General features: G+C 41.9%; 1 protein-coding gene across 2 annotated transcripts in view; it reads left to right on the forward strand.

The window, feature by feature from the left end:
- Positions 1-6,934: 6,934 nt before the first annotated feature.
- KCNG3 (potassium voltage-gated channel modifier subfamily G member 3) overlaps positions 6,935-27,230 on the forward strand; it is an 86,119-nt gene continuing 65,823 nt past the window's right edge. Inside the window, exon 1 of one of the 2 annotated variants that reach the window (XM_004369518.2) lies at positions 6,935-8,211. In XM_004369518.2, coding sequence (XP_004369575.1) covers positions 7,547-8,211 — 665 coding nt within the window. In that variant the 5' untranslated portion in view covers positions 6,935-7,546. The remainder of the gene's footprint in view (positions 8,212-27,230) is intronic. The other variant, XM_004369519.2, reaches the window with a different exon arrangement.

Genomic DNA, 27,230 nt, shown 5'->3' on the forward strand with positions numbered 1-27,230 from the left:
ATATTTTGAATTGCCTCATATGCATGCGGAAGCTGGGCAATGAATAAGTAAGACTGAAGAATTGATGCCTTTGAATTATGATGTTGGTGAAGAATATTGAATATACCATGGACTGCCAGAAGAATGAATAAATCTGTCCTGGAAGAAGTACAGCCAGAATGCTCCTTAGAAGCAATGATGGTGAGACTTCATCTCACATACTCAGGAGGGATCTGTCCCTGGAGGACAGCTTGCTTGGTAAAGTGGAGGGTCAGCAAAAAAGAGAACGACCCTCAATGAGATGGATTGCCACAGTGGCTGCAAAAATGGGCTCAAGCATAACAATGATTGTGAGGATGGTGCAGGACTGGGCGGTGTTTTGTTGTGTTGTACATAGGGTTGCTATGAGTTGGAACCAACTCGTCGCCACCTAAGAACAACAACAACAAACATTATATGTATATATAATTGTATAAACTTCTCTTTCTAAATATATAGAGGGAACACTTTAGCCCCCAGCTTAGGACCTAGACCTTTTCTTTAGCAATCTGGGTTAGAAATGGTTGTACATGAACCTATATGAACAAGAGCATTAGGTTTATGGATGTGCCATTATTTAACTAACTGTTCCTTCATTAAGGTCATTTAGGTTGTTTCTAATCTCTTACTATTGCAAACAATGCAACCATCCTTAAATTGTAAGTCTTTGTGAAATATACAAATATATCTATAGGATGATAAACTAATGGTGTTGAAATTGCTGGACCACTGGGTGTGTAGATTTAAAATTTTAATAGATACACCCAAATGTATGCAAACATTTTTTAAACTCTGACGAAATGGAAGGGACCTGTCATTAAAAATTTTGTGAAAGAGTGCATTCAGGTCTAGATTGAAGGAATAAGTGTCATTATGCAAAAATAAGCTTAAATGAGCCTCATGGTTTTAAAATTTTATGTTTTTTTTTTTATTATGGATAGTTACAAATATATACAAAAGTGTAAAGATTAATATAATGAATCTGTATCTTCCATCTTCAACAATTATCAGCTCATGGCCAATCTTGTTCCATCTATACCCTCACCCAATTGCTCCTGTCCTTGATTATTTTGAAGCAAATATCAGACATCATACCATTTCATCCCTAAATATTTCAGGATATTAAAATGACTCTTTGAAGATGAGTTATCTTGTAGAATGACCCACATTCTAGATTTGTCTGATTGCTTCCTATGGGATCACCTAACTTGTTCTTCTCTCCCTAGGGATGTTTGATGCTTGATGGAAAGAAGGGCTGATGGTGGGCCAGAATGGGAGACAGGGGTGCCTGGCATTTAAGGGCACTGGCCTTTGGGTTTCAGTACTGGCTCTAGCACTTACTTACGCCAGTGCATTCAGGAGATTAGATGACTTGCACAAGGTCTCACAGCTCTGAGTCTCATTTCCTCATCTATAAAGTATGATCTATAAGAGCAATCACCACAAGGAAAGCATTTTTGTAGAAAACTGAGCACATGGTGCCATGCAGAAAGTGCTCTTGTATGGAGCATGAGACACAGAATGGTGGTGGGGAGAAGGGCCATCCCAATCCAACACAACAACAGGACAGGAGTGAGGTCTGGGTGAAGAGAAAGGCGAGGGACCGCTCTGTAAGCAAAAATGCATCTGCTGTTAATGATGGCACAGTGACACTCTCAAAGCTGGCAATATAAGGAAGATTGTGTTCGTTTTACATGCATAAGGGCACAAAGTACCCTGGAGCTGAGAAAAAGACAGGGACATTGGTGTGGAATGTAGGTGATGTTTCCCTCTGGTGACTTCTCACCTTTAAGTATGTGGTCCCTCATGGCCCCCGGACTCTTCGTTAGCCCAAAACTAAAACCATTCCCGAAGCCAACTCTTTAGAGAAAAATTAGACTGGAGTATAAGAGATAGAATGATACTCGTGAAGAGTGTGCTTCTTAGTTCAAGTAGATACATGAATCTAAATGGGCAGCTCCTGTCCAGAGGCGAGATGAGAAGGCAGAAAGGGACAGAAGCTGGTTTAATGGACACAGGAAATCTGGGGTGGAAAGGAGGAGTGTGTTGTCACAGTATGGCGAGAGCAACTAGGGTTACATAGCAGTGTGTGTATAAATTTTTCTATGAGAAATTAACTTGAACTGCAAACTTTCATTTAAAGCACAATACAAAAATAAATAAATAAAAAGAATGTGGCCCCTACGGTAGGATGGCTCTAGGGCATGTTACCTAACAGAGCCATAGCATTAGGAGTGGCTCACTGGCAATGTGGTAATGGCCATCATGCCATGTCTTGGACACTTGAGAGTTCTTTAAATGAAAGCACTGTCTGAGGTTTTGGGGTGACCTCACAGTCCTGTTCAAAGTTACATTATCTTCTACAGGGGTAACTGTGCATGGGTGGGTTAATCATTAGTCTTTCATTATATAAAATTTAGAGTAAAAGTTGGAAAGCTGGAGTTCCATTTAAAGAGCCCACATTTTAGAGCCGCTGCTGAGTCTGCAGATGTTGAGAAATACACTGGTGTAAACACAATTAAAGCAGGTAGCGCTAATAAACAAGCTGGGGGAATGGTAGTGTCCCAGAGTATTTCATTTCATAACACACCTGGGCAGGCAGGGTCCTCAGTCCCTGAACACATTCAGTCATGCAGTGCAAAGTGACCCAGGAATTTGTGTTCAACCCAGAGTCAGCAGTTAGAAGGGTTACAAATTTTCATTGAATTTTTGATGTTTCAAGTTACTAGTTCATGGCTGGTCACATTTTTAGATGAAACAATGCATTTCCAATTTGTATTTATTTAGAACTCAGGAACGGGCATGAGCATGGCATGTTTGGGCTGATTGAAGCATAAATGAAGTGAGATTTTTCCAACGCCACCCACATCATCTCATTTAATCCTCACATGGCCCCATTTGATATAGGTATCGTTATCTCCATTCAATGGATGAGAAAACTGAGGATCAAAGAGGTTAAGCAACTTGCCCAAGGTCATTTGGTGATAAATTGTACAGCCAGGATTTGAATCTAGGGAAAATCTAATAACCACTTCGGACTTTATTGTATGGACAATTTGTTGTACTGTAGATCTATAGTCCTTTTAGGTTCTTGAACTGGGGAATGACTTGATGAAAATGGATTGAAAGAAGAGCCATCTGGTGGTGTTATACAGGATTCACAGAGATAGGAGAGAAACAAGAATGCAGAGAGAACAGGTAGAAGGTTGTGGCAGCAATCCAGACACTGGAGATGGTACAGCAGCCTGACAAGAGTTTGTAACTAGAATACCTAGTTTTAGCCTAGACTCTGTCATAATTCTGTTGGCTGGGAAACCTTAGGTAAACTACAGCTACCTCTCTGAATCTTTGTTAAACCAAACCAAACCCATTGCCATCTAGTCAATTCCGACTCATGGTGACTCCTTGTGTTAAGAGTTGAACTCCTCCATAGGGTTTTCTTGGCTGTAATCTTTATGGAAGCAGATCGCCAGGCTTATTTCCTGTGGTGCTGCTGGGGGGGGGTTCAAACCACCAAACTTTAGGTTAGTAGCCGATTGCACACTGTGCCACTCAGGGACTCCTGAACCTTTGTTACTTACCCTTAAAATGAAGTGATAAGACTAGAAAATCTCTAGCTTCTTTCAAACTCTAAAATTCTGCCTGATGCCTTTAAAATTTTAACGCATTCTAAAGATTTACATATGAAGACCCTAAATATCATCCTGAATCCAGAAAATAACTTAGATGTAATAATTCTCAAATAACCTTCTCAAATACAAAGAATAGGATTGTTCTTAAGAATGCTTTCTAAATAAGATTATATTGAAGCAAGTCAATCATCTCTACATGTTACTGTTTTCTTTGTTTAAGAAAATGATTTGAGTATTGCTGCTGCAGCAGTGGTTTAATGATATTAACATCAAATAAGAATATTACTCTTGAAACAAATGAAATGATTTAAACCTCTCTCTAAGAAATTTTACACAAGTATACCTAAGAGGCACAAATTGTATTGTCATCAAATTAATCTGTTATCTAAGTTCAAATTTAATTTAAAATGAGATATTTCTTCAACTGACTCAATCAACAGACTTGCAAGGGATTTTAGATAGACAGCACAGGAAATAAATGTTGGAGCAAGCCATCCACACAATACTTGTTCTATGTTCTGTTACTTGTGATGCTTCTAGAAAGTATTTCTAACAACTCTCTGAGGAATTGGCTGTTGTTAGTGTGAAGCCAAGCTCATTTCTCTCAGTTCATACCCACAAACTTTTTTTCTCCATCCTTGTGTCCTATAACAAATCCATTTCCAAGACCTGCTGAGTCCTTTGTCTTCAGAATTTCTCAGAACTGGCCCCTCATCATCTACACAGACACTGTGGCTGGGCTATTATTCCTGGGTTGCTGAAATGGTCTCTTTAGAACAACTCAAAGGGCATAGGAATCTTTCTGAAATAAAACTTTCATCAGCCATTTCTGTTATTAAAACCTTCTGAGATCCCAGAGCTGAGTAAGAGCACCCTAAATTAATTTAGGGCTCCTCACATGAGATGGTGGCTATGCTAAGGTCTAAGGCCAAAATTCCATTTTGAATTAAAAGTAACTTCTGCATCGAGGATGTAGCCTGTCATTTCTAGAAGTCTCTGCTGTATCCTGAGAAAATTACCTAGTAAACAATTTTAGAGAACAATTTGTGATTTTGCTTAAGGGTTTTGCTTGTTTAAGAATATACCCTGCTCAGGAAACGGGATCCAAAATAATTCTCAGAACAGGTGCTTACTCAAGATAAACCTTAGAGGTCTCATGATTGTTTCAGGCCAGATGTATCCAACATAATGATTACTTTGTAACTTCAAAAAATTTTTAGAAATGTATGCAATCTCCTACCAATCAGATGTACCCTCACTCAATTTTGTAACCATTACCTAAATGTCAACCAATCACTGAATTTTTACTTAAGTTCTTGGTATTTTCTTATAAGAACTACCTGAACTGTCTTTTTCTCTGATCATTCAGTTCAGAATCCTCTGGACTTTGTGATTCCCAATTTGCAAATTGCCGTGGCTCTCAACAAAAACCCTTTAGTTTTAATTTGAACCTGGCTCTGCCATTGTGCTCTACGACATAGCTTATAGGATCAAATCTAAGTTCTGTGGTTGAGATGCCCATTGTTCCAGCTAGACAAATGCACTGGCTTTCTTTACAGACTTTAATCCTCCACATCTTTGAGATTTTGCCACTTGGAATACTTTGCTCTTTCTCTCTGCCAACTCATGACCATCATCTCCTCAATTCTGCCTTGAAACTCACTTCCTCCAGGAAGTTTTCCTTGTTAAGTAGTTATTTAGCAAATAACTCCTTTTTTTGAATTTTTAATCACATTAAGCGCTTTTAAGATAAATTATCCAAGTCTAGGGGGAAAAAATTATATTTTCTATCTTTAAGAAACCAGCCAGAGTGATTTTACTTCGTGAGAGCACTCCAACTTTTAAGTGTCTGCCTTTTTGCTAGGAATCCATACTACAAGCAGAGCAAAATGACTTTTTATGGTGACCTCTAGTGGGCGCAGGGCAATCCTACAAAATTTTGAAAAGTGAAGGGCAAAATAAAACCCTTGCCAGTAACCATCCTGATTACTCTATGGTCAGATAACCGCATCCCACCCAACCCCACCTTTCTTTATTAATTTTTTTCCCAGTATTTGTTTTGCATCTAACATAGGTTGCCTTACAACTCACCTGTTTCGCCTCTGGCAGGTACTGCGCGGGCTGGGCTGCCGGTGACGGATGTCACGTGAATTGCTGGTAACAGTTTAAAATAATCCCTGCCAAGTGGAACCCACTGCCTGGGCATCGAAACTGAGCGCGGGGCAGTTCGCTCTGTGGAGCCCTAACCGGCTCTTCATGCTCTGAGGGCTGGTGCTGTAGCCAGCTCGAGGGTGCGTGGGGGAAATCAAGACATTGTGAGAAGGAGAAGCAGATAAATGCAACGAGAAATTTGGTTCTTGCCAGTAGCAAAGCGATTTTCCCCAGACTTTCACCCCTCTCTACGGGAAGCATCACGACGGGTCCAGCCGGGCTAAAACGTACGCAACCTCTCCGGACGCGTGCCGCAGAAAGCGGGGGTAGGGGCGCCTCCTGTCTGGGGAGGCAGGTGGGCGGGAGTCAATGAGGCTGGATGCTGGGGGGTGGGTCCGCCTTCAGAGCAGCCGGTATGTGGTTCTCCCTGCGCGGGAAGAGGAAGAGCAAAGTCGGCCGGAAAAGCAGTGGCTGGGGTGGCGTCTCTGAGAGATCCTTCGGGGCGGTCTCAGAAACCCAGCTGGGTTTAGGATAGTTTCTGCGGAAAGCTCTCCAAACGCCCTCTGTCTCCGCCCCTCGTCCCCCTCCTCCAGTCATTACCTCCGTACCCCTCACCACCCTCACAGCCTCCCTTTTGGGGCTGTTAAAAAGGCCCTGGGAGCGCTGGTGGCCGCAGTGGTTAAAGCTCTCGGCTGCTAACCAAAATGCCAGTGGTTCGAACCCACCAGCCGCTCTGTGGGAAAAAGATGTGTCAGTCGGCTTCTGTAAGGATTTACAGCCTTGGAAACCCTACATGGCAGTTCTACTTTGTCCTATAGGGTCGCTATGAGTCGGATTCGACTCGATGGCAATGGGTTTGGTTTGGTCTAAAAGGGCCTCTGTGCGCTCCTCAAGTCATGTCCGTGCTTCGGGCGGGATGCAGGCGTCGGGACCCCAACCATGGTGCTTCGCTTCCCCCCTTAACTCTGGGCTCCCTACTCCTCGCATCGCCGCCCGGCGGATCCCTCCAGGCCGCTGCGGGCTGGAGCGGAGGGGGAAGACGGCGTCACAGCGCGGGGAGCCCGAGGTCCAGGGCGGGGCGCAGGGAATCCCAGCCCGAGCGAGCCGGGGAGAAGCCGGCGCGGGCGAAAAGAGGAGGGAGGCGCGCAGAGGGTGCAGAGCGGAGCGGAGAGGAGGTTGGACCGCCAGGGAGGCCCCGCCCCGCCCCTCCAAGCCGGCTCCTCGCCGCCTCCAAACCAGCTCACTTTGCCTTTCGCCTCTGGACGGCCGCGGGGCGGCTGCCGAGCCTCGGCTGACGGGAGCGTCGGGGACCTGGGAGCCATCCCACACCGGGGCCTCTTCGCGGCACCCGCTCCCCTCAAGGGGAAGGGCATCGCTGCCTTAGAGAGGCACCCCGGCCTCGGAGGGGGCATCCCCTGTGCGCGAGGGGCGGTGGCGCTGACACAGCCTCTTCCCGGCTAGTGGGGCGCAGCGCTGGCTTTTAAGGGGACTCTCCGGCTACCCACAAGTACTGCCGCGCGGAAGGCGCGTAGCTAGCAGCGAGGCTGGGCTGCCAAGCAGGCTAGAACCCGGAGCGGCTCCCCAGCCAGCGCAAGGCAAGAGCGAAGCCCCGAGGGAGAGGGAGCCTGATAGCCCGTCGCCCCCGACGGCGCGCTCTCCGGTCTGCAAAGAGCAGCCAAGCCCCGTGTGGCGGCTGGGGGGCGGCGGCGGTGCCCCCGGGCCGAGGGGCCCCGGGGCGGCCAGCCATGACCTTCGGGCGCAGCAGGGCGGCCTCGGTGGTGCTGAACGTGGGCGGCGCCCGGTACTCGCTGTCCCGGGAGCTGCTCAAGGACTTCCCGCTGCGCCGAGTGAGCCGGCTCCACGGCTGCCGCTCCGAGCGCGACGTGCTCGAGGTGTGCGACGACTACGACCGCGAGCGCAACGAGTACTTCTTCGACAGGCACTCGGAGGCCTTCGGCTTCATCCTGCTCTACGTGCGCGGCCACGGCAAGCTGCGCTTCGCGCCGCGGATGTGCGAGCTCTCCTTCTACAACGAGATGATCTACTGGGGCCTGGAGGGCGCGCACCTGGAATATTGCTGCCAGCGCCGCCTCGACGACCGCATGTCCGACACCTACACCTTCTACTCGGCCGACGAGCAGGGCGTGTTGGGCCGCGACGAAGTGCGACCCGGCGGCGCCGAGGCGGCCTCCTCCCGACGCTGGCTGGAGCGCATGCGGCGGACCTTCGAGGAGCCCACGTCGTCGCTGGCAGCGCAAATCCTGGCCAGCGTGTCGGTGGTGTTCGTGATCGTGTCTATGGTGGTGCTGTGCGCCAGCACGCTGCCAGACTGGCGTGCCGCGGCCGCCGACAACCACAGCCTGGATGACCGGAGCAGGTACTCTGCCGGCCCTGGGAGGGAGCCCTCCGGGTAGGACGCACTGCTTCTTGGCTCGTACAGTCCGTCCTGTCGAGTCTGTCCGTCCCGTCCGTCTGTCCCGTCTTCGTCCTGTCTGCCTTTGGGCTGCTGAGCCAGACTGGGTTCATGGCCCTGCGAGGCCCCAGGCTTTCCAGCTAAGGGATAGGTTGGTCCCCACCGCTGTCCCCATTTCCCGGGCAGAAGCTAGGTCTTGCCTGCACACGAGAAGCCCGTCTCTTGAGGGCGACATCAGGCACGAGGGGGGCGGATAGAGATTGGCAAATTTCCCCTCTTTGTAGTTTACTTTTGAGCAAATAGCATCCGGCTAATTAGATTTCTTTAAACTTTTATTGTTCTTTTGCAGCAATTTAATCTTGAGCTAAGAGCAGTTTGAATAATTTGCCTAGTTTTGGTGGTGTTGGAAAAGATGAAGTCTTGTTGGGGTGAAATGTGGTCTGCTGTACACTGCCCACATATTCTGTATACTCTGCCCTGGGTGTAGTGTGTCCTCTAATGGAGTTATTATATCATAAAGGAGATTAATTTAGAGAGAGACTCTAAATAATGGATAGACTGTGCCCTTTTTTTTTCTTCCTACAAAGTATGAAGTTAGCAAAGCACCTGCCCATTATTTGGTACCAAAGATTCACAGTGTAGGTTTCAGAGGGGTCTGCAGTATGGGGAGGGAAAAACCCGTTATCATAGGAGGGAAGAAAATCTAAACTGCCATTACTAGAAACACTATTCGGGTAGTTTATGATTTTTTTCTTTTCACTTTACCGGGATGAAAGGAAAATATTTTAATCTTTCCTGAGACCGCGTTTACTTTTCAATGATGATACCTTATTTCTGTTTTTAGTGCTAGTGAGTTTAATTTGCACATTTTGTGGGAGGAATAAACAGAATAAGTTGGCTTTTCAAGTACAGCAGCCTTTTGGGGATGAAAACCAAACTGTGTAATTTATTTTGTTTTACCTTTGCTTGGTAGTGTTTTAAGATTCCTCCTCCATTCATTTTTTAAATTCATGGTTGCATCTTGTAATTTTTTCCTGATAGGAATGGTGTTCTGTGCCCTGATATTACAGTGGATTACTTCCACATAATATTCTTCCTTTGGGGAATAAAGGTTTTTGTATAAATCTAAGAAGTAAATAAAATTGTCAAGTACCACAGAGTCTATTACTGATAAGCCATCTGAGAACGAAAGCCAAGATATATGTTTTGAAAGAAAATTCATTAGGAAGCTCATTTTGTTTAGTGTATTAAGTTCCGAGTTTTCAATTTACAGATAGGAATCATTTATTTGGTACTCCAACAGTACAATAAAGTTAATTTATATACCTAAATACATAAGTGCCCTTGATTCTTTTAGAGAGCCATATGAAAATGCATCATAAATGACTGGCCTTGAAGTGATTCAATAGTAATTAAAGAATTCCAAGACTAGTTAAGGGTCTACGTTAGCAAAGGGAGCAGGAGAACTGAGTATAGTTATTGAGGAGGTTGGCTAAACCAATATACTGTATTTTTTGCAAATAACGCACCCACACATATAATGCATATAGTACGCCTAGGAGGATACAGGGGTTGCCCGGTTGGCAACAAAACAAAACAAAATGTATAATGAGCACATTATTTGCATAAAAATGGTATAGGCAGAAACAGTGAAATAACCTGCATAATGTATTTTTTTCAGGGATGAGAGGCAGTTTTGGGAGAAGAGAAGGGCATTCTGGAGATCGTTAATGTAAAAGCATTTGGATAAAAATGAAAAAAGGGAATAATAATTTTAGAGAAGGAGAGGAAGAGAAGAAACCCCCGAAAGGAAAAGAGAGATGAAAAAGAGGGAGACTGCAAAAGAAATGAGGGAAAAAATAAGAGTAATGCTTTATTTGTGTATATGTACTTTATGTACGTATATAATTATTCAAGTCAGAACTGTTTCCTTAGATACCTAGATATTTTAGGCAAAAGCGTGTTTTTCTTGGCTTAATGGCCCAGTTTTAAGCTTCACTTTGTGAGTGTAGGTATGTGAAAATCAATATACGTAATCCCAAACAGATAAACTAAAGGATGGCTGAGTGACCAAGGATGCTGCATGTTACAGGGGATCCTCTCCCCGGCCTCCTTCAACAGAGAGGGACCCTAAGCTGGCACTTCGAGTAGCCTCGTAGCTGGGCTTCTTTCTGATACAGTCTTTCAAACAAACCCTGCCTCTTTGTGGTGGCTAAAATGAGTCTTTCTAAAACATCATTTTGAGCATCTACCAAGTAAAGTCAAAACTTCTTTCCTGGCCTTCAAGGCTCTTTCCAGTTTCACCACAACCTGCCTGTCTTGACATATCCTGTCATTACTTGCAAGCATCTTTTTAATATTGGCTGTGTTCAGGGTACTGTCGGCGTTCCAGTATTGCATAAATACTGCATTCCAGTATCGTATTTTTTTTGTATAAGAAAGGTATCAAGTTGGTGATGTAGGGATTAGAGGCACAATTGATCACTCAGAGTTGAATTCTTTTGAGAAGGCCTTCAAGGTGGGGGAGGATGCAAACAAGCCGTTGTCGAAAGGTTGCAGAGGTTGTGCACTGCCCAACACTGACATGGGTGCTATTTATATAAACTATAATGTACTACACAACTTGCACAAACGTGTAGCCCCCTGGGAACAAAATAAGGAGAATGTTCCAGGTAAGGGAAATAGCATGAGCATAGGTGTGAAGTTTATATATTTTGCTTAGGGAACCCAGTGATGGAGTGAGAGGTGGATTAGAGAGCAGATGGTGGAAGGCCTTGAATGCCAGGGAGAGTGATTTTATTTTGCAGGCAGTGGTAAGGCATTGGCAGTTTTGTGAGTGTAGGGGTGAGTGGGTTATGCATATGAAGTAATGAGTGTGGTGAGATGCACACCATGAATTGGAGACGGGGAGAGATTGGAAACGGGAGCGTGAATTTGGAGATCTTCGCAGAGGAAGGGAACAAGAATGTGGATGGCTTTGTGATGAGGAGAATTGAGAAGAAGTGACAACTCTGGGAGATTTTAGGAAGAATCAAAATTAATCCAGGGCGTTGATACAGGCATCAGGCATAAGTGGACTCCCAGGAGCTAGGAGCACTCCTCGCCACCTGCAGGCTCCACTTGCCCCAACTGGCCTGCTTACTTGTTCCTGAACCATCTGGATGTCCCTTACTGTAAAATCCCATGGCTGTTCTTGAAATTGGATCATCCATCAAGCCCTGCTCAGATTCTATTTCTTCTGTGAAGCCTTTCATGATTAGCCTAGTAGATATGATGTTTTCTCCTGACCTTCTTGAGAGATTGCTTATTTGTACTACTTATTTTGCATCTGTAACATCCTGTCTAGTATGGTAGTTATTTTTCATACATCCACGTCCTAGCTTCTAAACCAGATTTAGATGAAAATCCCTAGCAGGCAGATAAGTTGTCTTATATGATTTACTAGCACAGTGTCTTTTTAGAAGAGTTACTATTTAGGCACAATAAATATTTGTTGTTAATATTACATTTTAAAATCTAGCCTTCCAGGAATACATCTATTGTGTCAGTTGAAGAACAGTTTGGGGTAAGGCAGTGGGGTTCAGGTGCCGGAACTCTTGGGTGATGAGGACAGATCCTGCACTGAGAAAAAAGTCTGTTAAATCAAGGAACAATTATATATCAAGCACTTATTGTGCAGAAGGAATACAGGTAGGAGTGGGGTTCCTTTGTATTAACCACTGACGTTTTGAACTAGCACACAATTTTAAGTTTGGAAGAAATCTTGAGAGGTCTTCCAAATCAGTAATTTAAAACTTTTGGAGTATGAAGGTGATCTTTAAATTGATTTGTTTTGGATGGTTAATAGTCATACAAACAGTGGTTCAAAATCTGGAAGCTATAAAAATAAGCCTTTCTGCACTCCCCAGCTATCCCTTCTTCTTAGAGGTCACCACATCTAAGAGCGAGAGATGAGGTTTGAGGGAGGCAGGGGCTGATCCAGCAGGGCCTTATCGGTCATGGGAAGGAGTTTGGATTTTATTCCAAGTGTGACAGGGAAACCTTTGGAAGGTTTTGAGCAGAGAAAAGATATGATTTGATTTGTTATGTGTCATTTCAGAGCCATCCTATGCATTTACAAGTATATCCATATATGTTTACAAAAAGCAGAGAGATCAACAAATAAGTGCATTACAGTGTCCTCAAACTTGCTTTTTTAACTAACCAACATGTTCTGGAGATTGTTCCCCATGAGTCTATTGAGAGAGACCCTATTCTTTTATGCAGCTGCATAATACTCCATTGTATTGATGTCTCATATTAGCTGGGCATGTAGGAGATGCTGTAGTGAATATCCTTGTATGTATGCATTATTTTGTTTTTATGCAAGTGTATTCCTAGGATAAATTCCTGGAAGTTAAATCACTGGGTCAAAGGGCATATGCACTTGTAATTTTTCATAGAGAATTCTGAATGTTTGCCAAAAAAATGGTACCAACTTATACTCCTACCAGCAAAGTATGAAAGAGCATGTTTCTTCATACTCTACGAAGTATTACTTTATTTTTAATCTTTACAAAGCTGAAAGGTGAAAAAATGGTATCTAGTAGTTTTAATTTTTGTCATGTTGTAAGTAACATATATTTTTATATATATTTAAGAGTCATTTATACTTTCCTTTTGTGAACTATTTATTCCTTTTGCCCATTTTGTCAGAGTTCCTTGGTTTGAAGGAGTTTTGAAAATACTTTAAGAAATTAGCCTTTTGTTTAGAATATGAGTTGCAAATATTTTGTCCTCTGATTTAGGATCCCGTTTAAAAATCACAGTTGCCCAGAAGATAGTAGCTGTACTTTTAGTGTCTACTCGTTGAGAAAAATACCTAATGATCAAAATATAATCATGAGTTTTAGCCATTTACCAACTATTTATTGAGCTTCTCTAACTGTGCCAGGCAGTGTGCCAGGCACTGTGGATACAGAGGAAAACAAGGCAGAGTTCCGGCTCTCATGGAGCCGGCAAACTGGTGGTGGGAGAGGGAGGAAAGCAGACAACAAAGACATAAGCAAATAAATAAGGATTTCAGATACTGAAAGAAAATAAAACAGGGTAAAGGGATAGAATGCACAGGATGGGGCTAGGGCTGATCCTTTGGATAGGATGTGAGGGGTGACATGGATTGAGGCCTGAATGCTGAGAAAGAGCCAGCCTTGGGAAGAGGGAGGGAAGAGTGTTGTGGGCAGAGGGAACAGTAAGTGCAGAGACCTTGAGAAGGGAGTGAGCTTGGCTTTTTTTAGGTCTATAGAACAAAAGATAGGCCCGTGTGCACTAGAGTTTAATCCAAGAGCGAGAGATGAGGTTTGAGGGAGGGTGGGGCTGATCCAGCAGGGCCTTATAGGCCATAGGAAGGAGTTTGGATTTTATTCCAAGTGTGACAGGGAAACCTTTGGAAGGTTTTGAGCGAGAAAAGATATGATTTGTTTTGAAAAATCACTGACCACTGGGTGGAGAATGGACTTAAGGGGCAAGAGCAGATGTGGTGAGACCTGCCAGGCGAGAGAAGGTAGGGCTTGATCTAGGGGAGCTGGGGAGAAGTGAGAGGATTCAGGTGAATTATATGGATTTTCATTGTTTTATTAATGACGACTCATCTGCCAGTACTAGGAACGTGTGTGAGGTACTGAGTGAAGCAATGCTAGAGCCTATAGGCCTCGGGTTCCTTTTGCTTAATCACATTGGCCTACATGTAGTGGGCCACTAATCCAGTTCTTTCCGACAGGGTTGCTTCCCATTTTAGGATATTGTGAGAAGAAGCCTCTAGAAGAGGGATCTCCAGAGGGTCAGTGGGAGAGGGATCACAAAGCATTTTCCTTACGGTGCAACTAAAGCCATCTCATTGAGAGAACTGTCTTTTGTGTTAGAGATTTTGAACAGTACACACATTTATAACCTCCCCTGATAAACAGTTCTGTAACTGACTAATTCTAGAATTATGATGTCCTTAATGTTTCATCTGATTGATAAGATAAAGAGTTTTCAGACAATCTGTGTTCCAGTAACATCTGAGTATTATTTTGACACTGCCAAGGAGATTAGTGTTCTTTTTGGCATTTTAACATATACACATAGTCATCTTTTAAAATCACTAAGCATTGCTGCCTATTTCATAAAAAGATGCTCTTTGCTAGTTGCCTTTGATGAGTTTTGAGTTGTAAAAGACAGGTCAGATATAAAGTAGCTGTCCCTTTTACTTTTTAGTCCCTTTTGCCTCTGGACTTCTGTCCCCTCAGTCGGTCTTAGCAGCCTTGTCCTCTTTTGAGTTTCACATCTCTTCAGCACACAAACCAAAAACCAGACCAGACTCATTGCTGTCAAGTCAATTCCGACTCACAGTGACCCCATGTACACAAAGTATTGCTGTACCTTTAGAAATTATTTCTCTTAGAAATTATTTCTACCTGGACTCTGTTAGCCCAAAACTAAAACTATTCCCGAAGTCAACTCTTCAGACAAAGATTAGACTGGAGTATAAGACATAAAATGATACTCGTGAAGAGTGTGCTTCTTAGCTCAAGCACATACATGAGACTAAATGGGCGGCTCCTGTCCAGAGGCGAGACAAGAAGGCAGAAAGGGAGTGGAGCTGGTTGAATGGACACGGGAAATACGGGGTGTCACACAGTATAGGGAGAGCAACTACGGTCACATGACAATGTGTGTGAAAATTTTTGTATGAGAAACTAACTTGAACTATAAACTTTCACTTAAAGCACAATAAAAAACAAACAAAAAAGGAAATTATTTCTAAAAGTCACTTCGTTTTAATCTGGTGGCATCAGGGCCACTAGATGAGAGATGAGAGGGATGAGAATCAGGATCAGCCCAAAGCTGATTCCGATGTGGTGGAGGTCAGACATACCTCCACACTCCAACTTTTTCACCAGTTCTGACACCAGCCGTCCTTCCCACGGCACTCTCTACTTCTCTGCTAGGTTCGATAATTCGTTGCGTTGGCCACACAGAACTCACAGACTATGCTCACAATTATGTGGTTTATTATGGAAGTAACAAGCTACAACTCGGGATCAGGATCAACTTGGAAGTAGCATGATACAACTCAGGAGAGAGGATACAGTTTTTCAGTCAGTGCAGCTTTCAACCAAGACAGCTCTCAGCTTCTTCTCGGCCGTCCCTGCAGGCCAGACATTCTCTTGGCCTCTGCCTTGCTTGGGCAAGTGTTATAGCTCTTTAGCAATACTGAAAAGTGCCTAGAGGCACCCCAGTATGCCAGCAAGCCTCCTGCTCGAAGGCGCTTGCTCTCTCTCACTCCGTGGGTTGGCAAGCCCACTGCAGCTGCCCCGTGCAAGTTTCCTAGTTCCTGTGCTCATACTGCTGTGGCTGTTTCTCTGCTGCTGGACTTTGCTGTGGTTGCTGCCATTTCTTGCCATCTCACACTGTTTCTCTCTCTCCTTCCTGTGTGTAGGAGGTTCTCAGTGCAGGGACCCTGGGTCAAAGAACGTGCTCTGCTCCAGGCTCGTCTTGACGGTAGTGAAGTCCCCAACAACCTCTGTGGGTTTGGCCCTTATGTAAGCCTACTCCTTGCCAATTTCAATGCATGGTCCTCCTACCAGCACCACGAACTGACCAATGCCCTCTGTAGACCTTAGTCACTTAATTTGCATAGTAATCGACCAATTTCTGCAAGGTTACTTAATCCTGTTGGGTGGTTTTACACACTCTATTTCCATAGTCCTAGCCAATCATTTTGGTAGAATTATAAATTTAAGGCCAAAAAGATCATGTATAAAAGTATTAGTTATCTAGTGCTGCTGTAACAGAAATACCACAAATAGAAATTTATTGTCTCACAGTTTAGGAGGCTAGGAGTATGAATTCAGGGTGCTGGCTCTAGGGGAAGGCCTTCTCTATTTGTTGGCTCTGGGGGAAGGTCCTTGTTCCTTGATTTCTTGGTGATCTTAATGTGGTGTGACATCTATCTGTCCCCATCTCTACTTGCTTCTCTATGCCTAATCTGTTCTTTTTATATCTCAAAGGTGATTGGCTTAAAACACACACCCTACGTTGACATGGCCTCTTAAAGAAAACCCATTCCAAAATGGGATCATAACCACAGGTATAAAACAAAAAAACCCAAACTCATTGCCGTCGAGTCAATTCTGATTCATAGCGATCCTATAGGACAGAGTAGAACTGCCCCATAGGATTTCCAAGGCTGAAATCTTTATGGGAGCAGACCCCCACATCTTTTTCCCACGGAGCAGCTGCTGAACTTTCAGTTAGCAGCCAAGTGCTTAACCACTGCACCACCACAGGTATAGGGGTTAGGATTTACAACCCATAATTTTGGGAGATAGTTCAAACCCACTGCATCACATTCGTGTTGGAATTTTGATCTTTAATTTGTATTGCTTTGTGTTGTGGTAAGAATTTGGGGAGATTTAAAATGTTTAAATTTCTTGTAGTTTTATTTTAAGCCTAAATAAACAAACAAACAAACAAACAAAAACCCGAAATAATCAAAATGAAACACCAGGTGATGGAAATTGTGTTTTTTCTGTTGCTTTTTAGTGGAATATTTTATAAATCAAATAGGTTTTTAAGTACTTTAAAAAGAAGAAGCAGTATTTGACACTGAAGGTAAAAGTCTCAGTTCTTTGACTCTGCAGATAAGTGGGGTATTTCCAGAAGTCAGTAATTAATAAATCTCTGATAGGATTGAACATAACCCAGAACCTCCTTAGAGGCTGTCCTTTCACAGTGTACTGTTTCTTTCAATACATATCCAGGGTTTTTCTTTCTATTGCCAATTTTAGAATTCAGCAGAAACTTTCTTTTGTCAATGACTTTTCTCTAACCAAAGTGCTTTTTTCTCTCTTTTGGTCAGCAAGTGATTTTCAGCATTATTCTTTTCATTTATTTTTTAATTAAAAATTTGCTCATTTGGAAATAAGTATGGTTCTAAATGTTATAAGGGGACATTGTTGGTTCAGTGGTAGAATTCTCGCCTTCCATGTGGGAGACCCAGGTTCGACTCCCGGCCAGTGCACCTCATGCACAGCTACCACCTGACTGTTATTGGTGGTTTGTATGTTGCTGTGATGCTGAACAGGTTTTAGCGGAGCTTCCAGAGTAAGACAGACGAGGAAGAAAAGCCTGAAAGTCAGCGAGTGAAAACCCCATGGATCACAACAGTCTGATCCTCAACCGATCATGGGGATGGCTCGGGACCTGGCAACGTTTTGTTTCTTGTGCATGGGTTGCCATGAGTCAGCGGCCTAATCAACGGCAGCTAACAACAACAAATGTTATAAAATGAAAAGTAAATATGTCCTTATCTCCTCAATCCCTCTACCTAGCTTCAGGGTATCTTTCCAGAAATTTTCTAGGCACATATAAATATATGCACATAAAAATTTGTATATGTTCATATATAAACATATTACATGCATACTTTATAATAGATAGATACTTTCAATAAAGTTTTGCTATAATTTTAATCTGTCCTTTAGAAATTATTTCTTAGAATTGCTTCATGTTAGAAGCATAATATATGCAATAGACACTTTCTTTTTTTCAGTGTAACTGGCATCACTCTATAATCTTATTCAGCAATTTGCTTTTTTTCACTTAACAAACAATACATCTTGGAAATCTTTCCATATCAGTCCATATAAATCTTCCTTTTACACGTTTTAATATCTGTATGCTGTTCTGTTGTATAATGGGCTATAATTCATTTAAAAGTGTGTCTGTCCTATTTTAGTAATCAGTATTTATTGAGTACTTAATATATACCAGATACTCGTTACGTTTTCATATGTATTTTGTCATCTAAGTCTCATAAAAATCCTAAGATTAGGATTTTTCCTAATTATCACCCCCATTTTATGACTGTAATTAGATAAAAAACAAAAACTAAAAAACTATAGATTGTTGAGTTGACCCCAAATCATGGGGACTCCATCTGTGTCAGTGGAAATATGCTCCATAGGGTTTTCTTTTTTTAATATTTTATTTATTTTGTTGTTGTTGAGAATATACACAGCAAAACATACACCAATTCAGCAGTTTCTACATGTACAATTTAGTGACATTGTTTACAGTTTTCGGATTGTGCAACCATTCTTACCCTCCTTTTCTGAGCTGTTCCTCCCACATTAACATAAACTCACTGCCTCCTAAGGTTCCTATCTAATCTTTCGAGTTGCTTTTGTCAGTTTGATCCAATATAGATAGTTCTTAAACAAGCATAATGCTCAAGGCAGACATTTTTTACTAGTTAAGCTAAATTGTTGTTTGATTTTTAAGAATGCTTCAGGGAATATTTTAGTTTAAGGTTTAACGATTATCTCAGGGTAATAGTTTCAGGGGTTCATCCAGCCTCCATGACTCCAGAAAATCTGGATTCCATGAGAATTTGAAATTCTATTCTACACTTTTCCCTCTTTGATTAGGATTCTTCTATAGAATGTTTGATCAAAATGTTCAGTAATGGTAGCCTGGCACCATCCAGTTCTTCTGGTCTCATAGCAAAGGAGGCAGTTGCTCATGGAGGCAATTAGCCACACATTCCATATCCTCCTGCTATTCCTGACCAATTGTTGCAAGCCTTTAAGACCCCAGGCACTACACAGTGAACTAAGAGGTAGAATAGAAGCGCTAAGCACGTTATTAGGCCAATTAACTGGGATGGCCCATGAAACTATGACCCTAAACCTTTAAACCAAGGAACCAAATCCCACGAGGTTTTTGGCTGTACATCAGCAATCTCAGAAACCACTCTTTTTTTTAATTTTATTTTTATTTTATTGTACTTCAGGTGAAGGCTTACAGAACAAATACTTTCTCATTAAACAGTAGTACACATCTTGTTTTATGACATTGGTTAACAACCCCACAACATATTAACCCTCTAACTTCTCAACCCTTTCTTTTTGGTGAAAATACGCATAGCCAAAGATACACCGTTTCAAAAATTTCTACATGCACAGTTCAGTGACATTGACTACGCTCTTCCAATTGTGCTGTTATTCTCACTTAAGATGAAGGCTTACAGAACCAAATAGTTTCTCATTTGACGGTTACTACAAATGTTGCCCTATGACAATGGTTAACAATCTCACAACACATCAACAATATCCTTACTCAACCTTGGGTTCCCTATCACCAGCTTCCTTGTCCCCTTCTGCCTTCTGGCCCTTGTCACTGGACTCCTGTACCTCGTTAGTCTCATTTGGTTTTACGGGGCTGTCCACTCCCAGGCTGAACAGTGAACCTCAGAGGTAGCTTCACCACTGAGCTAAAAGGGTGTCTGGGGGCCATACTCTCGGGGTTTCTCCAGTCTCCTTTAGGCCAGTAAATCTGGTCTTTTTTTTGTGAGTTAGAATTATGCTCTACATCCTTCTCCAGCTCAGTCCAGAACCCTCTGTTGTGATCCTGGTCAGAGCAGTCAGTGGTGATATCCGGGCACCATCTAGCTGTACACTCAGTGCGGTGGAGGCCTTGGTAGCTGTGGACAATTAGTCCTTCAGACTAATCTTTTGCTTGTATCCTGTTCTCTTCATTCTCTCTTGCTCCCGAAGGGATGAGACCAGTGGAGTATCTTAGATGGCCGCTCACAGGCTTTTAAGACCCCGGACACTACTCACCAAGGTAGAATGTAGAGCATTGTCTTTATAAGCTGTGTCATGCCAGTTGAGCTAGATGTTCCCCGAGACCATGGTCCCCAGAGCCCTCCGCCCAGCAATTCAGTCCCTCAGGGAGTTTGGATGTGTCTGTGGGGCTTGCATGAACTTTCCTAGTACAAGTTGTGCTAGTTTCTCCTGTAGTGTCTATCACATAACTTTTGCATATTCAACTTTTCATAGGGTTTTTAATGGCTGTTTTTTTGGTTTTTTTTTTTTTTTAATTGTTTTAGGTGAAAGTTTACAGTGAAAATTAGTTTTTCATTCAAAAATTTATACACAAATTTTGTGACATTGGATGCCATCCCTGCAATGTGTCAGCACTCTCCCCCTTTCCTATTCCACCCTGGGTTCTCTGTGTCCATTCGTCCAATTTTCCTGTCCCTTCCTGCCTTCTCGTCTTTGCTTTTGGACAGGTGTTGCCCATTTGGTCTTATATACTTGATTGAACTAAGAAGCACATTCCTTATGTGCGTTGTTGTTGTTGTTAGGTGCTGTCAAGTAGTTCTGACTTTATAGCAACCCTACGTACAACAGAACGAAACATTGCCCGATCCTGAGCCATCCTCACAATCGTTGTTATGCTTGAGCCCATTGGATAACATCACATGTGTTATTGTTTGTTTTATAGGCCTGTCTAATCTTTGGCTGAAATGTGGACTTCAGGAGTGGTTTCAATTCTGAATTAGGGTGTCCAGGGGCCATAGTCTCGGGGGTTCCTCCAATCTCTGTCAGACTAGTAAGTCTGTTTTTGTGTGTTGGAATTTAAATTTTGTTCTACATTTTTCTCCCACTCTGACTTGGACCCTCTATTGTTATCCCTGTCAGAGCAGTCCGTGGTGGTAGCCAGGCACCATCAAGTTCTTCTGGGCTGAGGTTGGTGGAGGCTGTGGTTCTTGTGATCTATTAATACTTTGGACTGATACTTTCCTTGTGTCTTTGGTAATGGCTGTTTTTTTTTTTTTTTTTCAGAAGTAGATCACCAGACCTTTCTTTTTAAATTTTATTTATTTTGTTGTTGTTGTTGAGAATTTACACGGTAAAACATACACCAATTCAACAGTTTCTACAAGTACCATTTAGTGACGTTGATTACATTCTTCGAGTTGTGCAGCCATTCTCACCCTCCTATTCTTTTTTTTAAAATTTTTTCTCATACAAAAATTTATACATACCTTGTTATGGGACCCTAATTGCTCTCCCCATACTGTGACAGCACACTCCTCCTTTCTACCCCTGATTCCCCATGTCCATTCAACCAGCTCCTAACTCTCTCTGCCTTCCCATCTCACCTCCAGACAGAAGCTGCCCGTTTAGTCTCTTGTATCTACTTGAGCTAAGAGGCACCCTCCTCATGAGTATCACTTTATGTTGCACAGTTCGGTCCAATCCCTGTCTGAAGAGTTGGCCTCGGAAATTGTTTTAATTCTGTCACCCTCCTTTTCTGAGTTGTTCCTCCCTCGTTAATATAAATTCACTGCCTCCTAAGGTTCCTATCTAATATTTCAAGTTGCTGTTGTCAATTTGATCCCATATAGTTCTTAAAAGAGCAAAATGCTCAAGGCAGACATTTTTTACTAGTTAAGCTAAATAATTGTTTGGTTTTAAGAAGACTTCAGGGGATATTTTCGGTTTAAGGTTTAAAGATTATCTCAGGGCAGTAGTTTCAGGGGTATCTTAATTATCTAGTGCTGCTATAACAGAAATACTACAAGTGAGTGACTTTAACAAAGAGAAATTTATTTTCTCACAAAGGAGAGGAGGCTAGAAGTCTGAATTCATGGTACCAGCTGTAGGGGAAGGTATTCTGTCTCTGTGAGCTCTGGAGAAAGGTCTTCATCTTTTCTGAGCTTCTGCCTCTGCGCAATCTTCATGTGGCTTGGCATCTCTCTTCCCTCATCTCTACTTTGCTTGCTTGTTTAATCTCTTTTCTATCTCAAAAGAGATTGACTCACGATACACCCTATGCTAATTCTACTTCATTAACGTAACAAAGACAACTCATTCCCAAATGGCATTATAACCACAGACATAGAGTTTAGGATTTACAACACATATTTTTGGGGATATAATTCAATCCATAACAAGGGGTCATCCAACATTCATGGCTTCAGGAAGTCTGAAGTCTGAGAATCTGAAATTCTTTTCTTCATTTTTCCCCTTTTGATCAGGATTTTTCTATGGAATCTGTGATCAAATGCTCAGTAATGGTAGCCAGTCTGCATCTAGTTCTTCTCGTCTCATGGAAAAGGAGGCAGTTGTTCATGGAGGCAGTTGGCTACACATTCCGGTTCCTCCTTCTGTTCCTGACTCTCCTTCCTCTGTTGCTGCAGGCAAATAGAGACCAATGGTTGTGCCTTGGACAGACCTTTCTTCTGAGTTGCCTTTGGGTAGACTTCCAGCCTTTCAGTTAGCAGCTGAGCACATTAACCATTTGCACCACCCAGGAATTCTGAGATTTAGACAGGTTAAGTAATATGTCCAAACACACATAGTGGGTAAGTGGTGAGATAGGATCTGATTCTTGCATCTTCCCTCTGTTTTGCTGAGGATTAGTTAGTTTGACTCTAGTTTTTTAATCATGCCAACAGTGGTACAGAGCACAACCTTTTCCACATATCTTTGCAAATTGATACATGTGTAGGATAAATTTCCAAAGTGGAAAAATAGCTGGATGTTGCGGATTGAGTTGTGGCCTCACCTTCCTCAAATATGTGTTGGAATCTAACCCCTATACCTGTGAATGTAATCTGTTTGGAAATAGGGGTTTCTTTGTTATGTTAACAAGGTCATATCTGTGTAGGTGTGTCCTAAACCGAATCACTTCTGAGTTATAAGAAGAGCAAATATGACACAGAAGCAAGCTCAAACTAGGGGAAGATAGATGCCACCTGAAGATCTCCAAGGAACTGAGGCAGGACCTGGCTACAGAAGCTGAAAGAGACAAGGATCTTCCTCCAGGACTGACAGAGAGATAATCTTCCCCAAGAGACAGTGTGCTGAATTCTGATTTCTAGCCTCCTGAATGTGAGAAAATACGTTTCTTTTTTTTTTTTAAAGCCTCTCCCTCCCTCTCCCCAACTTAGGTATTTTTGTTACCGCAGCACTGAATACACTGGGTGAAAAGATTGTGCTTTCAAAAAAAATTGACAGCTGTTGGCAAATTTCCCTTAAAAATATGAATGAAAAGTCAGCATTATTTTTTAATAATAGTAGTAACCATCATAATAGTAATGCAATTAACAATCAATAGAATACTAATATTAATAATGAATTTATTAATCTTTATCATTGCGCTTTAGGTGAAAGTTTACAGAGCTAATTAGTTTCTCATTAAACAATTAATACACATATTGTTTTGTGATATTGGTTGCTAACTCCGTGACGTGTCAACATTGTCCCCTTCTTGATCTTGTGTTCCCCATTTCCATTCATCCAGCTTTCCTGTCTCCTCTTGCCTTCTCGTCCTTGCCCCTGGGCTGGTGTGTAATGATAAATTTAAATAGTAAACATTTGAAAACTGCATACTGTTTTTTTTATATAACAGATTTATTGAGATATAACTCATATACCATAAAATTCATCCTTTTAAAGTACACAGTTCAGTGGTTTTTCATATATTCATAGAGTTGTGCAATCATCACCAAAACTGGTTTAAACATGATATGTTTTGGTGGTGTGTTTGAAGGAGTATAAAAGCATTACAAGCTGGAACCCACAAATGGCTAAGAAAAGGACCCAGCACCCCACTTTGGCTGAGCAGATGAATCAGATGAAGCAACAGGCAAAACATTTGTTTGAATGAATTAATTCATTCATGAGCTGGTGGGTTTTATTAGAGGGTTTGGAATCATGTGTTATTTAAATGATCCTCAGCCTGTGAGCGGCAAAGACTCCTCTGTAAGGAAAGGATGTAATTGAGATAGCCACCTGATTATTGCAGGCAAAAAATGTCAAAGGCAAAAGGAAAAGGCTGTGGTGGATCTGGGGTGACCCTGGACAGTTAATTCACTGCCTCACCCTGGGACTGTGCCCTCATTGGTTAAGTGGGGATACGCCACACAAGGGTCGAAACAGAGAATGAAACCAAACCGTCAACTGGAAGGTAAACTTCCTTAACTCTTTATCTTCCCCTGTCTTAGGCCCATTTTAACTATCTTGTCTTGAGGCAGTGAGTATATCTTAGCTTCCCTTTTAGTCTAGAAGATCTTTGAGAGCAGAAATACCATACTTCACAACATGTAGTTCAATACCTTGCATATAGGTAGGCACTCTGTATACACATACTGTCTTAGGCTGGGTTCTCTAGAGAAGCAAAACCAGTGCAGTGTATATATATACAGAGAGAGAGAGAGAGATTTATGTAATGGAAATGGCTCACGTGGTTGTAGAGGCTGGAGAGTCCCAAATTCGTGGGTCAGGCTGGAGGCTTCTTCTGACTCAGGTAGCCACAGGTGCTGTGAATCCAAGATTGGAAGGTCAGATAGCAGGCCTCTGGCTCACAGGCTGTGGAGGCCAGTGAATCCCAAGATCAGCAGGTGAGTTGCTAGCTCAAGTTCCAAGAACCAGAGGTCAGATGAACAGGAGCCAGCGGCAGGATCCAGAGCGAGCAAAAGCCAGTGAGCCTTGCCAGAAAGTCCACCTATATTGAATGCAGGTCACACACTGTCGTGGATTAAATTGTGTTCCCCAAAAATATCTGTCAACTTGGCTAGGTCATGATTCCCAGTATTGTATGATTGTGTACCATTTTGTAATCTGATGTGATTTCCTTGTGTGTGGTAAACTCTATCACTATGATGTAATAAGATGGATTAGCAGCAGTTATATTGATGAGGTATACAAGATTAGGTAGTGTCTTAAGCCAATTTCTTTTGAGATATAAAAGGGAGAAGTGAGCAGAGAGACATGGGAACTTCTTATCACCAAGGAAGTAGTGTTGGGAGCAGAGGGTGTCCTTTGGACCTGAGGTTCCTGCACAGAGAAGCTCCCAGACCAAGGGAAGAATGACAACATGGACCTTCCTCTGGAGCTGACAGAGAAAGCATTCCCCTGGAACTAATACCCTGAATTTGGACTTGTAACCTACTAGACTGTGAGAGAATAAATTTCTGTTTGTTAAAAGCCATCTGCTTGTGGTATTTCTGCTATAGCGGCGCCAGATAACTAAGACACACCCCTAAGGAAACTCCCTTTCAACTGATTGGCTGCCCACAACAAATCTCATCATGGAGGTGATTACATTATATTAGATTTCATTATAGAGGTGATTACATCCTTACATGACTGCCAAACTACATAATTGTCAAACTACTGAGGGTCATGGCCTAGCCAAGCCGACACACAACTTTAACCATCACACATACACATATACATACATTGTGTGTAGTGAAATATATATAACTAAAAAATTGCCATTTAAACCAGTTTTATGTGTACAATTCAGTGATATTAATTACATTCACCATATTATGCAATCTTCACCACTATCCATTTCCCAACGTTCTTCATCACCCTTAACAGAAACTAACTACCTCTTGAACAATAACTAACTCCCTGTTTTCCCTCCTACCTGCCCCTGGTAACCACTGAGAAACTTTGATCTCTATGCATTTGCCTCTTCTAGATATTTCATATAAGTAGGATCATACGATATTTGTCCTTTTTTATTGGACTTATTTCACTCAGCATAATGTTTTCAAGGTTTATCCATGTAGTAACATGTATCAGAACATCATTTCTCTTTGTGACTGAATAGTATATCACATTTGGGATATTATTAAAATATATATGTATTGTAAATCCCACTTGGTCTTAGTGAATTATTTTTTTGATATGTGGTTGAATTCTACTGGCTAGAATTTTGTTGAGGATTGTTGCATCAATGTTTATGAGGGATATTGGTCTGTAATATTCTTTTTTGTGGTGTCTTTACCTGGTTTTGGTATCAGAGTTATGCTGGCTTCATAGAATGAGTTTGGGAGTATTTCATCCTTTTCTATGCTCTGAAATACCTTTAGTAGTAGTGGTATTAACTCTTCTCTGAAATTTGGTAGAATTCTTCAGTGAAACTGTCCGGGCCAGGGTTTTTTTTTGTTGGGAGTTTTTTAATAACCTTTTCAATCTCTTATTTTGTTATAGGTTTATTTAGTTCTACCTCTGTTTGTGTCAGTTTAGGTAGCTAGTGAGTTTCTAGGAACTTGTCCATTTCCTCTACATTTTCAAATTTGTTAGAGTATAGTTCTTCATAGTATTCTGTTATGATTCTTTTAATTTCAGTTGGGTCTGTTGTGATATCACCCATCTCATTTCTTATATGGGTTATTTGCTTCCTCTCCTGTTTTTCTTTTGTCAGTTTGGCCAATGGTTTATCGATTTTGTTGATCTTTTCAAAGAACCAGGCTTTTGGTCTTGTTGACTCGTTGAATTGTTTTTCTATTCTCTATTTCATTTAATTCTGTTCTAATTCTTATTATTTCTTGTCTTCTGGCACCTGAGGACTTCTTTTGCTGCTCTCTTTCTGCGTGTTCTAGTTGTAGGGTGAATGTTTTGATTTTGGCCCTTTTTCTTTTTGGATGTGTGCATTTATTGTTATAAACTGACCTCTGAGCACTGCTTTTACTGTGTCCCAAAGGTTCTGGTAAGATGTATTTTCATTCTCATTTGATTCTATGAATTTCTTTAGTCCATCCTTAATTTCTCCTATAACCCAGTAGTTTTTGTGTAAGGTGTTGTTCAGTTTCCATGTGTTTGATTTTTTTTCCCTTGCTTTTGCTGTTACTGATTTCTACTTTTATGGCTTTATGTTCAGAAAAGATGCTTTGTAATATTTTGATGCTTTGGATTCTGTTAAGGCTTGCTTTATGACCTAATATGTGGTCTATTCTGGAGAATGTTCCATGTGCGTTGGAAAAGAAAGTATACTTGGCTGCTGGTGGGTGGAGAGTTCGATATATGTCTATGAGATCAAGTTGGTTGATTGTAGCATTTAGATCTTCCATGTCTTTATGGGGCTTCTTTCTGGATGTTCTGCCCTTCAGTGAAACTGGTATGTTGAAGTCTCCTGCTATTATTGCGGAGCCGTCTATCTCTGTTTTCAATGCTGATACAGTTTGTTGTATGTATTTTGGAGCCCTGTCATTGGCTATGTAAATATTTATTATAGTTATGTCCTCCTGGTGTATTGATCCTTTAATCATTATGTAGTGTCCTTCCTTATCCTTTGTGGTGGGTTTTACTTTAAAGTCTATTTTGTCAGAGATTAATATTGCCACTCCTGCTCTTTTTTGAGTGTTGTTTGCTTGATATATTTTTTTCCATCCTTTGAGTTTT

The sequence above is a fragment of the Trichechus manatus genome, unplaced genomic scaffold (genome assembly GCF_000243295.1).
Source record: "Trichechus manatus latirostris isolate Lorelei unplaced genomic scaffold, TriManLat1.0 scaffold00005, whole genome shotgun sequence".
In the NCBI taxonomy this organism is placed as follows: domain Eukaryota; kingdom Metazoa; phylum Chordata; class Mammalia; order Sirenia; family Trichechidae; genus Trichechus; species Trichechus manatus.